The sequence below is a fragment of the Panthera pardus genome, unplaced genomic scaffold (assembly GCF_024362965.1).
Source record: "Panthera pardus isolate Hobbes unplaced genomic scaffold, ASM2436296v1 HiC_scaffold_16, whole genome shotgun sequence".
In the NCBI taxonomy this organism is placed as follows: Eukaryota; Metazoa; Chordata; class Mammalia; order Carnivora; family Felidae; genus Panthera; species Panthera pardus.
Genome location: NW_026526721.1, coordinates 145,460,226 through 145,474,323, shown reverse-complemented (window position 1 = coordinate 145,474,323; position 14,098 = coordinate 145,460,226). Strand labels below are relative to the sequence as shown.

At 40.8% G+C, this 14,098-nt stretch overlaps 1 protein-coding gene across 1 annotated transcript in view; it reads left to right on the top strand.

Annotated features, from left to right (window-relative positions):
• The window catches only part of GADL1 (glutamate decarboxylase like 1), a 167,035-nt gene extending 158,601 nt beyond the window's left edge, over nucleotides 1–8,434 (top strand). Inside the window, exon 15 of the mRNA XM_019422854.2 lies at nucleotides 8,223–8,434. Within this exon, the coding sequence (XP_019278399.1) occupies nucleotides 8,223–8,396 (174 nt within the window). The 3' untranslated portion in view covers nucleotides 8,397–8,434. The remainder of the gene's footprint in view (nucleotides 1–8,222) is intronic.
• Nucleotides 8,435–14,098: the final 5,664 nt, after the last annotated feature.

Below are 14,098 nucleotides of genomic sequence, written 5' to 3'. Positions count from 1 at the left end.
CCACATCGAATTTCAGGAATTAGGTCCCGGGTCAGTCTAAACTAGCCTCTTGGTTTATGTATGGTTATTCTAAACCTATAACTCAGCATCTAGACTCACTTATGATAATGAAAGGCACGTATTGATAATTACAGGCATAAATTGATCTGTCCTGAGGAAACAGGAAAATTGGTCACTCAGTAAACTCCAGTTTATTTAGCCATCAGGAAAAATTAGGGTGGGGACAGAGGAATTGTATAGGGATATATAAAAATATTTGCTGTTTTTTAAAAATCGCCTCAACATGCAAAAGAGAAAGTGGAAAATCAGACGTCAAACAAAAGATTATGTTAGCTCAGTCACCCACAACTCACCTGAAATCTTCCATTATCATGTGTGAATCACATTTAATAAGCACGGTGGGTACATTTAAATGTTTGATCTAATGTGCTGTAGAGCCTCTATAAAAACTTTGAGCCAGTCGGTTTCCATTAGGCCGCACTGCTCACCATGAAGAAAAACTTCAAGTGCCACTGTGTCCAAAATAGTTTTATCTTGGGCACCCGAAAGTGGTTACCATGACCCTTCTCATTTCAGGGCTACGGGGAAATTACGTGATTTGCTTAAGGACATGCAGTGAGTGACAGAACTGGAAAGAAACATCCCAATTTAGACCTCCGTTTCCTTTCTAGAGTTTGTGCTCTAGACTTTGTTTGAATAAGAGTATTAATCTTCATCATGTGCCGTCTGTTCGCATTACATGCTGCACTATAGTATCATATTCCATGTTTTATCAGTTGAATGAAGGGACACTATCCTATTATCATCTCCTGCCTAGAGATGAGGAAACTGGGCTTTGGGAATTAAAGTTATTTGCCTAACCTCTTATAGCTCCGTGTCTCCTTAGAGCCTCTCTTATTTTTTTTTTAATTTTTTTTAGTTTTTTTTTTTAACTTATTTTTGACAGAGACAGAGTGCGAGCTGGGCAGGGGCAGAGAGAGAGGGAGACACAGAATCCGAAGCAGGCTCCAGGCTCCGAGCTGTCAGCACAGAGCCTGACACGGGGCTCGAACTCACGAACCGTGAGATCATGACCTGGGCCGAAGTCGGACGCTCAACCGACTGAGCCACCCAGGCGCCCCGAGCCTCTTTTATTTTTAAAGGAATTCATTTATTAATTTAAAAATTTACATACAGATAGAGCTCACCTCTGAAAGTATATAGTTCTATGGGTTTTGACAAGTGTATAACGTTAGTTACTGGCAAGGCTTTGTATTGGAACCCAGATTATTTGAGAAGAAAGTATAAAGCAAGTTACTTTTCGGGATTGGTCAGGGATAACTGCTGGAAGAAAGTCAGAGTGACAAAGCCTGTCCACCCATCTGTGGTACTGGTTTCATGCTCTGCTGGAGAAGGACAGTCAAGAAGACTGTTGGCGTTTCCTGACTCAATGTAGAATTTCTGAAAACAAAACAAAACAAAAGACAAAGAAAAAAGCCAATGAATATAACTTTCTATGCGCTTTTTCCTTTGAAAGGGTAGATTTTACATATCATCACGTATCTTTCCATTTTGACCAGGGAGTCGGTTCATATGTCCACAACCACCTATTGATTTATAGCCCAGGAACTACGAATGGCTTTAACATTTTGAACTGGTTGAAAGGTCATCACGAGCAGCTTAGTATTTCCTGATATGTGAAAACCGTATGTTAAATTTCATTGCCCCTAAATAAAGTTTTAACAGAACACAGCGTTGCTCATTTGTTTACATATTGTCTAGAGCTGCTTCCATGCTAGTGATGGGGGAGTTGAGTATTTGCAACAGAGATTGCACGGCTAACAAAACCTAAAATAGTTACTAGCTAACCCTTTAAAGAAAAAAGTTCGTCTCTCAGATCTAAAATAACTAACATTCAAGTATAGCAGCTGAACATTAGCCTCCATTTTATTCCTTTCTTAGTGTTTCTTTGCTTAACCCTGTATGGAGACGTGTGGTCTCGGTATGTCCATAAACTGTTGTGGGGAATACAGAAGAGGCCAAGGAGGTATGGAGTTTAGTGTAGATAGAGGGAAATTTAAAACTGTTTCAAGTGACTTTTTCTTTCTTTCTTTCTTTCTTTCTTTCTTTCTTTCTTTCTTTCTTTCTTTCTTTCTTTCTTTCTTTCTTTCTTTCTTTCTTTCTTTCTTTCTTTCTTTTTTTATGTCTGTTTCTAAGAGAGGGAGAGGAACACAGCATGAGCGAGGGAGGGGCTGGGAGGGAGGGAGACACCGAATCCAAAGCAGGCTCCAGGCTCTGAGCTGTCAGCACAGAGCCTGATGCGGAGCTCGAATCCACAAACCGTGAGATCATGACCTGAGCCAAAGTCGGACGCCCAACCGACTGAGCTACCCAGGTGCCCCTCAAGTGACTTTTTGTAGAGAGAAAAATATTGTAGATAATTTTCCGCATTTGACATAAGTTTCTTTCAGGCAAGGTAATCTTAGAACAAGATGTTAATTACAATACTAGTCTCATAATTTACTCTTCAGTTTATTAGCTTACCTGCCCACTGTATGTTCTACCCACAATATCTGCAAATTATTGTGAGTTTAGCCTCCTACCTCCAAAGAATCTTTGCTTCCTTGGAGAAAATGGAATGTAGGTTAATTAAATTGAAATTGAGACAATAGCTCTAAAAATCTGGAGTTTGAGGAGCATTGATTTGTTCATGGTTTGTGGGAGAATTTAGCAAAACTACAAGTCTGTCTGGATTTATTAGAAGCTCTGGGTCGTATTGTTGTCTAGAGTCAGAGTAGAAGCTTATAGTATTTGTCCCTCATATTAGCTGCAAAAGCATCATCTCTTTTAATTATGGATTTGTCTTCACAGCCACCCTAGGTGTTGTGATGCTGCGTATTCTACAGGTGAAAAAAATGTGACTTGATTTCACCTGCACAGCAGATAATGGGAATAGGCGTACGTGGGTCCTGAAGTTTAGACCGTTTTGAGCCATTTACTATGATAATCTTTGCACGAGCTTTTGAAACACTGATGTAGAGGTTTCATGATTGGGTCCATGGTTTCACTGAAATGCCATTATGACTGAAGCAGGCCCAAGATTTAACAACTGGGAAATGATTTAGGTAAACTAAGGCATAGTGTTGTGATGGAATACAAGACAGCATTCAAAATGGCACGGAGACCATGGCAAGAGGCATAAATAAACATGCAAAATAACATCAAGATTCATAACTAACATAATCTATACCCATAAGGAGCCAAGGGAGTTAAAACAGAGCAGCAGAGACTTCAAAAGTTCATCTCTAGCCCTTTGCAGATCCATGAACTGAATATTCCCAGTCTGTGATAAGAAAAATATGGAACTCAAGAGCTCCTGCTTAGAAACTTTGACGACACGTTAACAGATTAACTTTACTGTTGAATTAAAAAAAAAAATTTTAATGGGGCTTGTAGTTATTCTGTCTTTTACCACATTTTTATTTAGTAATTCATTTTCAATCAATAGTTCGCATTTGTTGCATTTCACAAAAGTATTTCCGCAATGCATTGGAAAAAATAAACCTCCTCCTCGCAGAGTTTGAGAGACACTTTGTGTATCGAAATGTGTTACTGTCAACCTTAAATATGTTACAAATTTTTAAGAAGAAATACCACTTAATGGACATGAAATTTTATTTTCTTGAAAGGCTATGCTAGTGTCTGGTCAGTTACTTGTTATCAAATTACTGTAGTTGGCCAGAATGAGAGAGTTTCGTTTTCTATTTTTCCCTTGGGTTTAAGCAACTTTTAAGTATCAAATGCTATTTTATGCTGCAGGACTGTGACAACAGAATTCTGCTTAAATGACTAAATCATTGCTGGAACATAATTTAAGGTGGCGGGGGTGGGGGGACAGCAATCCTACAGAAACGTGTCGATTAAGTTTCTGTGCAACCAAATAGAAATGTCAGGATCTTCTTCCACTTAAGATGCAGGGACCAGGGCACTGAGGCATGCGAAAAGAATTTGATTTACAATTTGAAGGAAAACCAGCAGTAAAATAATTGAGAGCTGGAAAGCAATCTCACTCCTACCAAATTGCTTTCCTCCATGCATGCTCCATTTAGGGGCGATATGCAGATACTTATATTTAGTTTGTGCATATTTTCTTTCCCCTGTGAATATCCCATCCTGTCGGATTAGGACTATTTCTCTGCTTCGATCAGCAAAAGAGAATATCCAGGTTATCCAGCATTGGGTTGTGCGTGGAGTTTTATAAATAGAAAATAGGTGATTTTTTTTTAGGTGCAAATATGATAAGCTGGCTGTTAATGAGACCATTCTTGGTCTCTAAATTGCAAAACACAGGTTCCTTTCAAATAAGCTTTAATGTGAGTTTGTGGGAATCAGATACGTGAAAGCACATTGGAGATTGTGAAGAGTTGGTAAAATATTTGTTGGCAACAAGGGTAAACCAGTCCCACTGCTACAATTATAATTTGCGACAGAGATTTAGTGAGTATCGGCCCTGGTGTGGCTTATGGCTTGCTTTTCCCCGCAAAGCGTTCATAGATAAAGGAGATCTTCCCTTCTTGCCTAAGAGTGATTAATCGCCTCTAGGAATTAATCATATATGCATGGGCACATAAATAAAATAAGTGTTGTACTGCTAAACCCTTGCTTAGTTTGTTCTCTGAGTCACATAGATATGTAGTCATTTATTTATAATTTTGAACATCAGTGGCAAAAGGTGGCTTAGAAGTTTGGTTCCCATGTATATGTGTCTTTAGCCACGGAGGCCCATTCTACAAAGGCAAGAATTGTAAAGACCCAAAATATCTTTATATTAAAAGAGCCGACGGGTCCTCTTTTATCTTTCTTGCACACATTAGAGAATATTTTTGGTTTGCTCACAAGAAAGGCAAAACTGACAGATTCATTTTGATAATTGCCTCGTGTGAGCCTCTGACACTTTATGAGCTGGGATCCAAATTCTAATGCTCTCCAAAGGGAAGGCATAAAATATTCCTGGGAAGGGGGAAATAGGGTTATTGAAAAGTAAACAGGAATAGACAATGAAGACTAGGCTTGAGCCAAGAACATGCCTGTTTTAAATTTAAAATTGGCTATAGTCCAGAGCCTGTTATATGCCCCTGGGTACCAAGAGGAAGAAAGAGATGAATATGAAAGGAATTTTTATTTTAAAAAAAGTCGGCAGAACCACAATCCATAAGCTCTAAAACTGATAGTCTGTGACTCTCCTGGCCAGATATTTGTGTTATGTGACCCACGTCTTCCTATAGTTATCAGCAATGGTGCTATTGTATTTTTCCCTCATACCTTCCATTTACATCAAGAGGCCACTTGTTTGAAATAAAACTAAATGTACCTTTGTCATGAACCTGAGTCAAACCATGGTTCCTCGTTGCTTTGTGACAAAACAGGAAGGTTTTTGAGAGCACTAAATGACAAACGGTGGGTTAAAAAGTGTAATGTACATGTGCTTGTGCACACACGTGTGCACACACACACATACCTACATGCACATGCACGCATTCACATCCACAGTCACACAAGAAACCCTCCTACCCAAGGTGGTGAGGATTGGTCAGTTACAGCAAATACTCCTACAAGAAAATGTGATGCATACATGACTTAAACATTTTAACTTAAAATATATCTATGTGTATTTATTTCCCCCATCTTTTGGTGGGAGGCTGCTGTTTTCTTTTCCCTGTCAAATGAGGATTTTTTCTAAAAGCTTTCCAAAAGTAAGTGAGGTTTTTCTTGAGTCGGGATCCGATGATCAAAGGGCCTTTACCATTCTTACATTAACTACAGGAGGCATCTGTCCTGTCCAGCCGCTGTTTCTGTAAGCAGAGTGAGGGTGTGGCCGCTGTGTGGCCATCTGTGTGCAGAATCAGTCTAGACTCTAGATTCTGCTTGAAGGCTTTTCCAGTTCTGTTCCTGCACCTGACTTGCAGGGATGTTTAGCAACCCTCCCCCCCCCCCCGACTTCATCCAGCCTTTCCAAAGGATTCAAATTAGTTTTTATGGAAAGCACTCTCTTTTTTTGCATTCACCTTTCATCTGCCTATATATCATTTCACAAGATTTTTATAATTCCAATAACAAATGATACTTAAATACAGAGCTTGGCAAGAAAACTCAGTGGATGCTTGGAGCATTCATATTTAAGAGTTTCAAACAGATATACGTAGAGCATAGGTATGTAGAGTGTTCCCTACTTGCGTCCTTTTAGCATCCACTGAACATTTGTCACTAAATTTTGCAGAGATTGGAGATGATGTTTATTTAACCCTGCTTTCCTAATCTCTAAAGAGCTCAGATAAAATTTGTGACATACTGCCAGCAATCTGTAGAACTTGATCGTTCATATTTTTTCACTAACTTGACCTCTGACTTCATCTTCTTTTTCTATATTTTTTTCTTTCATGCTCATAGATTTTCTTTTCATGTCTCATTATACAGTGAGAGAACACCAATACTTTGCTAGAATGGCAATGTGGTTGTGCTTGCTTAATGGATGTTTGTTTTTGCTGTCGTAGGCTTAGAGTAGTCCACGTTATGCAAGATTTAGGTTCTAAAATTAGCACATACGGGGGAAAAGTACTTAGTTAAAATTATCCTTACACACCCCTGGAAGGCTCTGTGGGTGAGTCTAACACATCCTGCCAATAGAGGTCTAAAACCCCCAATTTTTCCATAAGCTTTGCAATAGCTCAAGATGACATTGAATGTTAGATAAAGTAGTTTGGCTTGTTTTCAGGGGGATATCTGACAAAACATAGGTATGTTTAAAAAGACTAGAATGGTGTGGGATGGTCATACCCTGAAATAGGCTTGCGGGAACAGAGAATTTTGCCCCTAACCTAAGGAATTTCAAAGCACATCATGCTTGGTGTTATTTATGTATGCTTTCTTCCCTTCTGAATTAAGTAAGTCTCATCTTTCTGAGGAGATGAGAACATAAACTCATTATATTTTCATCATATGTTCATGTAGACGCACTCAAATTTTGAAACAGTTAAAAGGAAAACGGAAAACCTTTGCTTGCCTTTCCAAGCCAGGAAGAGTGCGCTCTTTTAAATTGTTTGACTTGGTATTTCAAAGAGCAGCTTTGCTCTTTTAAAAGTTTATAACCTAGTTCTTGGGTGGTCACACTACCAATATGAAAATGGGCTGATTTTTCCATTTGGTTCTTAAATTGGACTAATTTCTTCAAACATTAAACTTTTAGAAAAATTTGTACAGTTGGATTATCAGGTCCCATTTTCCCTGTGTTACCTGGAAATCTTTAAAATAGGGGCTTCCTGTTTTATTCCTGCCTTTACACCTCTTAATAAAAGAGTGTTTATGTTTCACGCATACTATTAATAAACTAATATTAGTCTTCAAAGCAGAACCGTGCATAATATCTGTATTCATGTTTTCCTTTGTAGACTATCAATGCAAGACTGTTATTGTGTGTGTGTGTGTGTGTGTGTGTGTGTGTGTGTGTGTGTTTTCCCATCCAAGGCTAATTTTCTTTATTTAAGATGCCTGAACTGGAGGGGCATTTGGGTGGCTCAGTCAGTTAAGCATCCCAAACTTGATTTCGGCTCAGGTCATGATCTCAGGGTTTGTGAGTTTGAACCCCTCATCAGGCTCCACACTGACTGTCTGTAGCCTGCTTGGGATTCTTTCTGTCTCCTCCTCCCCCCTCACTCTCTTTCTCTCTCTCTCTCTCTCAAACTTAAATAAAACTTAAAAAAATAAAAACGTGCCTGAACTGGAAGAGTTTTTAGTTCAGACAAAGTTGGGAATGTGACATTTGATACAGACATTTGAGTCTGTGCTCTCTGGGGACACTGGGTTGTTTTGAAAGAGACAGCAGTGCCTAATGATTTAGGGTTCAGAGTGTGGGCTTAGGTGAGGCTACCTTCTCTTTCACTGACTTTTTCTGAACATGGGACCTCAGACTGTCTGATCACCTTGTACCTCAATTTCCTCATCCAAAAATGGGGATATCTGTATCTCTCTCATGAAGTCACTGTGAAGGTTAAATGAATTAACTGATCTAAAGCCATTGGATCAGCCTTCATATGCTGTAAGTTCTCAGTAGATCATTATGAACGTTGACCTTGTTGTGCGCAAGGGAACGGGGTTCACAGTGGATGCCAGTGAGTATCAGATGCCTGGTTGGAATGCAGCAGGAATGCGCTCTGTCTTTCACCGCCTCCCTCCTCTCGCCCGTGCAGGTGGCCCCAACCATTAAGGAGCGGATGATGAAGAAGGGAAGCCTGATGCTGGGCTACCAGCCCCACCGGGGGAAGGTCAACTTCTTCCGCCAGGTGGTGATCAGCCCTCAAGTGAGCCGGGAGGACATGGACTTCCTCCTGGACGAGATAGACCTACTGGGGAGAGACATGTAGCTGTGGCTTTTGGTTCCCCAGAGGCACGGGTCCTGTCCTGGGGAGGCTTTCAGATCCAGGGCATCTGGGGACACGGAGACTGTGGCCCTTCTGGTGAGAAATAGGAAAGGTGGCCTGGTCTGGCCTGTCAAAGCAGAAATGCTAAGCAAATAGTGTTAAGGACTCTTTAGCTGCCTGGGCACTAGTGTTGCTAGAAAGGAGGAAGTGAAAAAATGGATTTGCTCAAAAGTTGTCTTTAGGACACAGCCTCGAAGAGAGTTTATTTAGTAAGTACCACACAGGGAGGGCCTGGGTTCTAAGCTTCGATTGCCCTTTTCAAGAACATGTAAATTAATAGTTGAAAGCAGTGGTTCTCGAATTGGTGGTCCCTCCACTGGCAGCATCAACATTGCCATGGAACTTGTTAGAAATACAGGTTCTCAGCCCCGCCCAGACCTACCGAATCAGACCCTTTATATTTCAAGTGCGACTCAACATTCTATATTTGAAGTAGCTTTCCAGGTGATTCTGAGGCAAGGCAAAATCTGAAACCAGTGGCTTAGCGCAACCTTGTGAAGACTGAATAATAACTCCGATGTTTTTCCAGCAAAGAGATAGCTAATATTTCAGCGACCCCTGAGTCAGTTTGAAAATACGGCCATGGCATCTGTAGCACAAGTGTTTAGGGGCATCAGAAGTATATATATTTTTGAACAGAGGAACTGTTTAAGATGTTTACTTTACAAAGATGTATCTTTTATGCAGCTGAATGTTTATTCTCAAAAGTTAAAATTAACCGTTATCTATTCTAAATTACTTAAATTAGAGATAAGGATAAGGACAGACACTTTGTAGCATGGCCTTTTTAATGAAAGCAATGGTACTAATTCACTTCCCAAAGCGCTTGTGCCATTAGCTTGGAGTAGACATTAGATACAGATGTCTCCAGCTATGTATCTCTCTCGGCGTGAGGGGCCCATTTCTTATCTTATTCTCTGCATATAGGAAATAACCAGAATGAAGTCCAGGGTTATACAACATTCCCTTTATCAAGCTTTGAAACGTCAGTGTAGACTATTAAGTGGTTTATATTAGGCAGAGAATCTGGGAATTGTAGGCCTTTTCAGTGCAGACACCTCCTCTGTTCCTCTTGGGAGCGAGTGATTGTAATTCTGTCTCTGATCCTGGTCCTGGGTTTCTAGGAGAATTCTATTTGACTAAGAAATAAACAGAATTCAGAGGTGTGGGTGCGGAGTTCCACAGGTAAGGTTGTGAATCTGATTAGAACTCTGATTTGGGAGGCAAAAAAGATTGAAGAGTATTAGACTTCGCATATTCAATAAGCTTCCATTCGATATCGTCAACTGTGTTGATTACATTTTGAAGAGTAAAAAGCAGATGTGTACTATTGCTCTATTCCATGTTTTCGCTTCAGGGTGTGTGCTTTCTCAATATCTCCATCAGTCAAAGAATATTTTAATCTTTCTCTGAATCACTTTATTCTCTGGTGATAAGTGTGTGTGTGTGTGTGTGTGTGTGTGTGTGTGTGTGTGCGCGCGCATGTGTGTTTTACATATCTTGTTGCTTCTTTGTTTTAATGTCTACATAAAATGTTCCTGAAATTGATATTTGCAATAACTCAGGTCTCATGAAATAAAAAGCAACATTAGCGCCCACTGAATGTTACCGACTTTTCTATTCCTGTCATCTCCTCTTTACTGGGTTTTCTCAATGCATTTTAGAAGTGAATTGAGTTCCGCTGGGATTTTAGCTAAATGATTGAATGAGTCGGTTGGAAGCTGTCTGTTTTTTAGCCAACACCTTGAGTAAAATGGAAAAAGCAGTTATGGCAAAGTGGGGATTTGCCTCTTGTTTTGTCTTCTATCGGGAACCCGATAGCCATGGCTCAGCTCCCGTTGGACCTTTTCTTGAGAGATGATAGTTCCTTGATCAATGAAAAGAATAACTGTTACCAGATACTTTAAAAAGTCCATTCTTTGATCCTTCACATATTCAGATACACCACCCCCAATCATGTATTTGACTGAATGGTCAAGAATAATTTTCCAACAAAAGGTTAATTGTAATTCATTCACTCCTTGAACATATAGATGGTGTGCCTAGTACATCCTGGGCAACTATCTAGGTGCCAGGGATATGCAGTGAATGAGACAAAGTGCCCGCTCCTCTGAGGCTTTCAGTCTAGTTGAGGCAGACAGCAAGTAAATATGTGACAAGTCAGGTGGTAATAAGAATTTTGAAGAAAAATTAAGGAGAAGAGAGGGGAAGAGTATGGAGAGGAGAGAAGCGTGTGCTATTGGAGAAAAGTTGGTTGGGGTAGGGCCTCTCTAATAAGGTGACATTTGAGGGGAGACTAAGGAAGTGAGGGAGGGGACCATCTGGGTGTCTGGGGGAAGGGTATTCTAGATTGAGGATATGGTCAGAGAAAGGCCTGAGGAGCAATATTCTTAGTATGTTCAAGGACCACTGTGGAGGTAAGCGAGGCTGAAGCAGAGGGAATCATGGAGTGAGTGGTAGATGATTACATCACAGAAGTATCTGGGAGTCAGTACACTGGGCCCTGTGGGTGGGGACTTAGATTCAGGCAGAAATAACATTGGACAATCTGAACACGGTATTGATGTGATTCAACTTCTATTTTAGAAGGGTCACTTTTTTTTTAATTTGAGAGAGAGAGAGAGAGAGAGAGAGAGAGAGAGAGAGAGAGAGAGATGGGGAGGGAAGGGCAGAGGGAGAGTGAGAGAGAGACAGAATCTTAAGCAGGCTCCACTGTCAGCATGAAGCCTGATCCGGGGCTTGAGCCCATGACCCTGAGATCATGAACTGAGCTGAACTCAAGAGTCAGAGATTCAACCAACTGAGCCACCCTAGGTGCCCCTAGAAGGATCACTTTGATTACCGTTTGGAGAATAGGATGTCTGTTGTCAGGCGTGGATTCGGGGAGACCAAACAGGAGGCAACCGCAAGAGTTCAAACAAGAAATGATGATCGTTTATACTAGTCGCAATGAGGGAAGTGACGAAAAGGGGTCTGACCCTGGAGGCATTTGCAGGTAGAATTGGTAAGGTTGGCTGATGGAGTGGAGTATTCCAGGAGAAATGGGGGATTCAGGAGAGTTTCATACACTTTTAGTCTGGGCAACTATAAGAAAGGAATTGCCATCTGCTGAGAGAAGGACTCTGAGGAGAGTAGTTTAACCTGTTTGGGGTCATGTAAAATGTGAGGTGTCTATGCCAGACAAGCAGATCTGATGTAAGGAATTATTTTGAGTCTCAATTTCAGGGGGGAAGTTGGGGCTAAAGCTACAAGTTTGAGAACCACCAGCATAGGGATGTTAATTCAAATTATGGGACTGGGTGAGATCATCTAAAGGTCTAGATCAGAGATATAAAAGGAGAGGCAGGGCAAGGACTGAGCCCTGGGACTTGAGCACAAGATGGAGAGGACCAGCGATGAAGACTGAAAAGGAGCAGCCAGTGAGGTAGAGGAAGAACCAAGAGAGTGGTCACCCCCAGGCCAAGTAAAGAAACATTTTGGGGGGAGGAGGGAATGCCCCACCATATCAAATGCTGGGGATGGGTCGAGTGAAAACAGATTTCCTTTAGAATTGGCAATCTATTCATTATTACCGGCCATTGTTAAAATGTCTCACTGAAATTTTATTTGCTAAAAATAAGCATTTAAAGTATAATTTTCAGTATTTCCTTTAGCAGTTAGTAGACTTGATTCAGTTGGTTGAAAACTGTTCAACTGGTTGGCATAGACACTTTAAAATTCCTGTTTGGGCTTTTGACATTTAACAATAGTTCTTTATTAAAAAAAGATCTGGTAACATAAAGGGATTTGAACTTCAAGAAGTATCTCGTTGCTCACTGGATCAAAGAGGATGAGATTTAGTAGCATGCACATGAAACCCCAATTAATTGTGGTTTCATTGGAGGGGTTTATTTTTCTCTATTCAAAGGAGGTTCCAACATAGATAACCTGGAGTTTCTATCTTACCTTGGGTTACCCAGTAAGAAGACACAGATAAGGATTTGAGAGCAAGAAGCCTGATCGCTTGGTGAGCCCAGGAAGCGCTGTTTGGGAGCCAGTGGAGTGAAGAAGGAAACCAGTATAGTGAATGTTAGTGAGCAAATTAATGCTGTGACGACTGTCCATGACCTCTGGGAAAGAGTGTAGAATGTACCTCAGAGGTGTTCCATCCGAGGGGTAAAGAAGATGGGGTATTTAATGCATTGGGGAATTAATTGAATGAGAGCTGATCCCAGGAGTATTAGCTCCCTGACCATCCTGATCATACTTCCATGACCCTAAGAGGTTTTCAAGCAGAGAATACAGGTGCTTACCACCCAAGCCTTGAGCGGGACTGGTGAATGTTGGGGAGACTTGGGAGGGGTGCTGACAGCTGGATGGTACCTCCACCCTAGTGTCAGGGACCCCAGATCCTTCCATATTTTCACTCTGCCACCCTTAGAGATGGATTCATTCATCAAGTTTTACTCATGGGTGTAATTTGTGCACTGTGGTTCCAGCCATCTTCTCCAACTTTCAAGTTGGAGCAGCAAGAAGCAGAAAGAAACTTTCCCAGGAGCTGCCCACCCCCCGCCCCTCTTCATGTGACACACTTTCTCTTCGGGAAAGAATGGGAAATACAGTATTTTTCGTCTGCTTGTTTTTGTGGGTGTTTTAAAGCTCTACCTATGTTGATGCCCACAACCATATAAGTAGTTCTGTTAGTAGTGAAGAAAAATACGAGGACGGATACTGACAGGCAACTTGTGGGTTTTGCCACTGTGACACATGCAGTGGCACCAGTTCTGAAAGCATTATTTTTCCAGAGAGCTCAGAAATAAACCTAGGTTGATAAGGTTTGATTCCATTTTAACTGGAATCTGGTCTGGTTGGTCCAAGCTAAGCAGAGTCAGCCTTGCCCCGCTCACATTTACCTAATCCAACCGGAAATAGATTGATACAACTTGAAATGTCCTAATCCCCTTAACTCAATTAGAGCCAATTTTGAACTGGGAAAAAAAAAAAAAAATTTTTTTTTAGATTCAATTTAACCTCTTCAGGACCAGTTTTATTTCTCTTAATCTAAACCGGTCTGAACTCACCTAATATAATCAGAGCTGGCCTGATTCCAGTTTGAAGCAATTTTATGTCTCTCTACCTTGATCACATTCCATTTGAGCTAGCTTGATCTTGTGGGAATTCATTCCAGCAAATTAGAAATGGTTTGATTTTGTTTTGATTTGTTTGAGATTTATTTTACATGGTTTAGTTCAAGAAAAATTGGATTATACTTGCTTAATCCAACGGGATGCATTAAAAAAGCCCCCTTTTCAGGAAGCCCCTGGCTTTAGGGAACCCATTCAAATAGCAGCATTACAGTAAGGGACACCTGACCAGCTCTTCAGAGAAAAATAATCTCACAGCACAAAGGACAACCCCAGGTTCAATTGGAATCACACATGGGGAAAAATGAGACCTCTCCGTCTCTATTCTATTTTCCACTCCCTTCTTTCCTGGCATGAGACTGGTTACGTGAAGCACCCTGACCCTGAAAATGAAGGCCCATGTGGGGACAGGTGTAGGTGGAGCGCCGTAGCTAAAAATTAGAAAAAATGTCTTCACTTTCTGTAGCTATATGGAGAGGAAAGAGTCATTGTGGACCAATCCTAGCAATCTGACTATGCCTG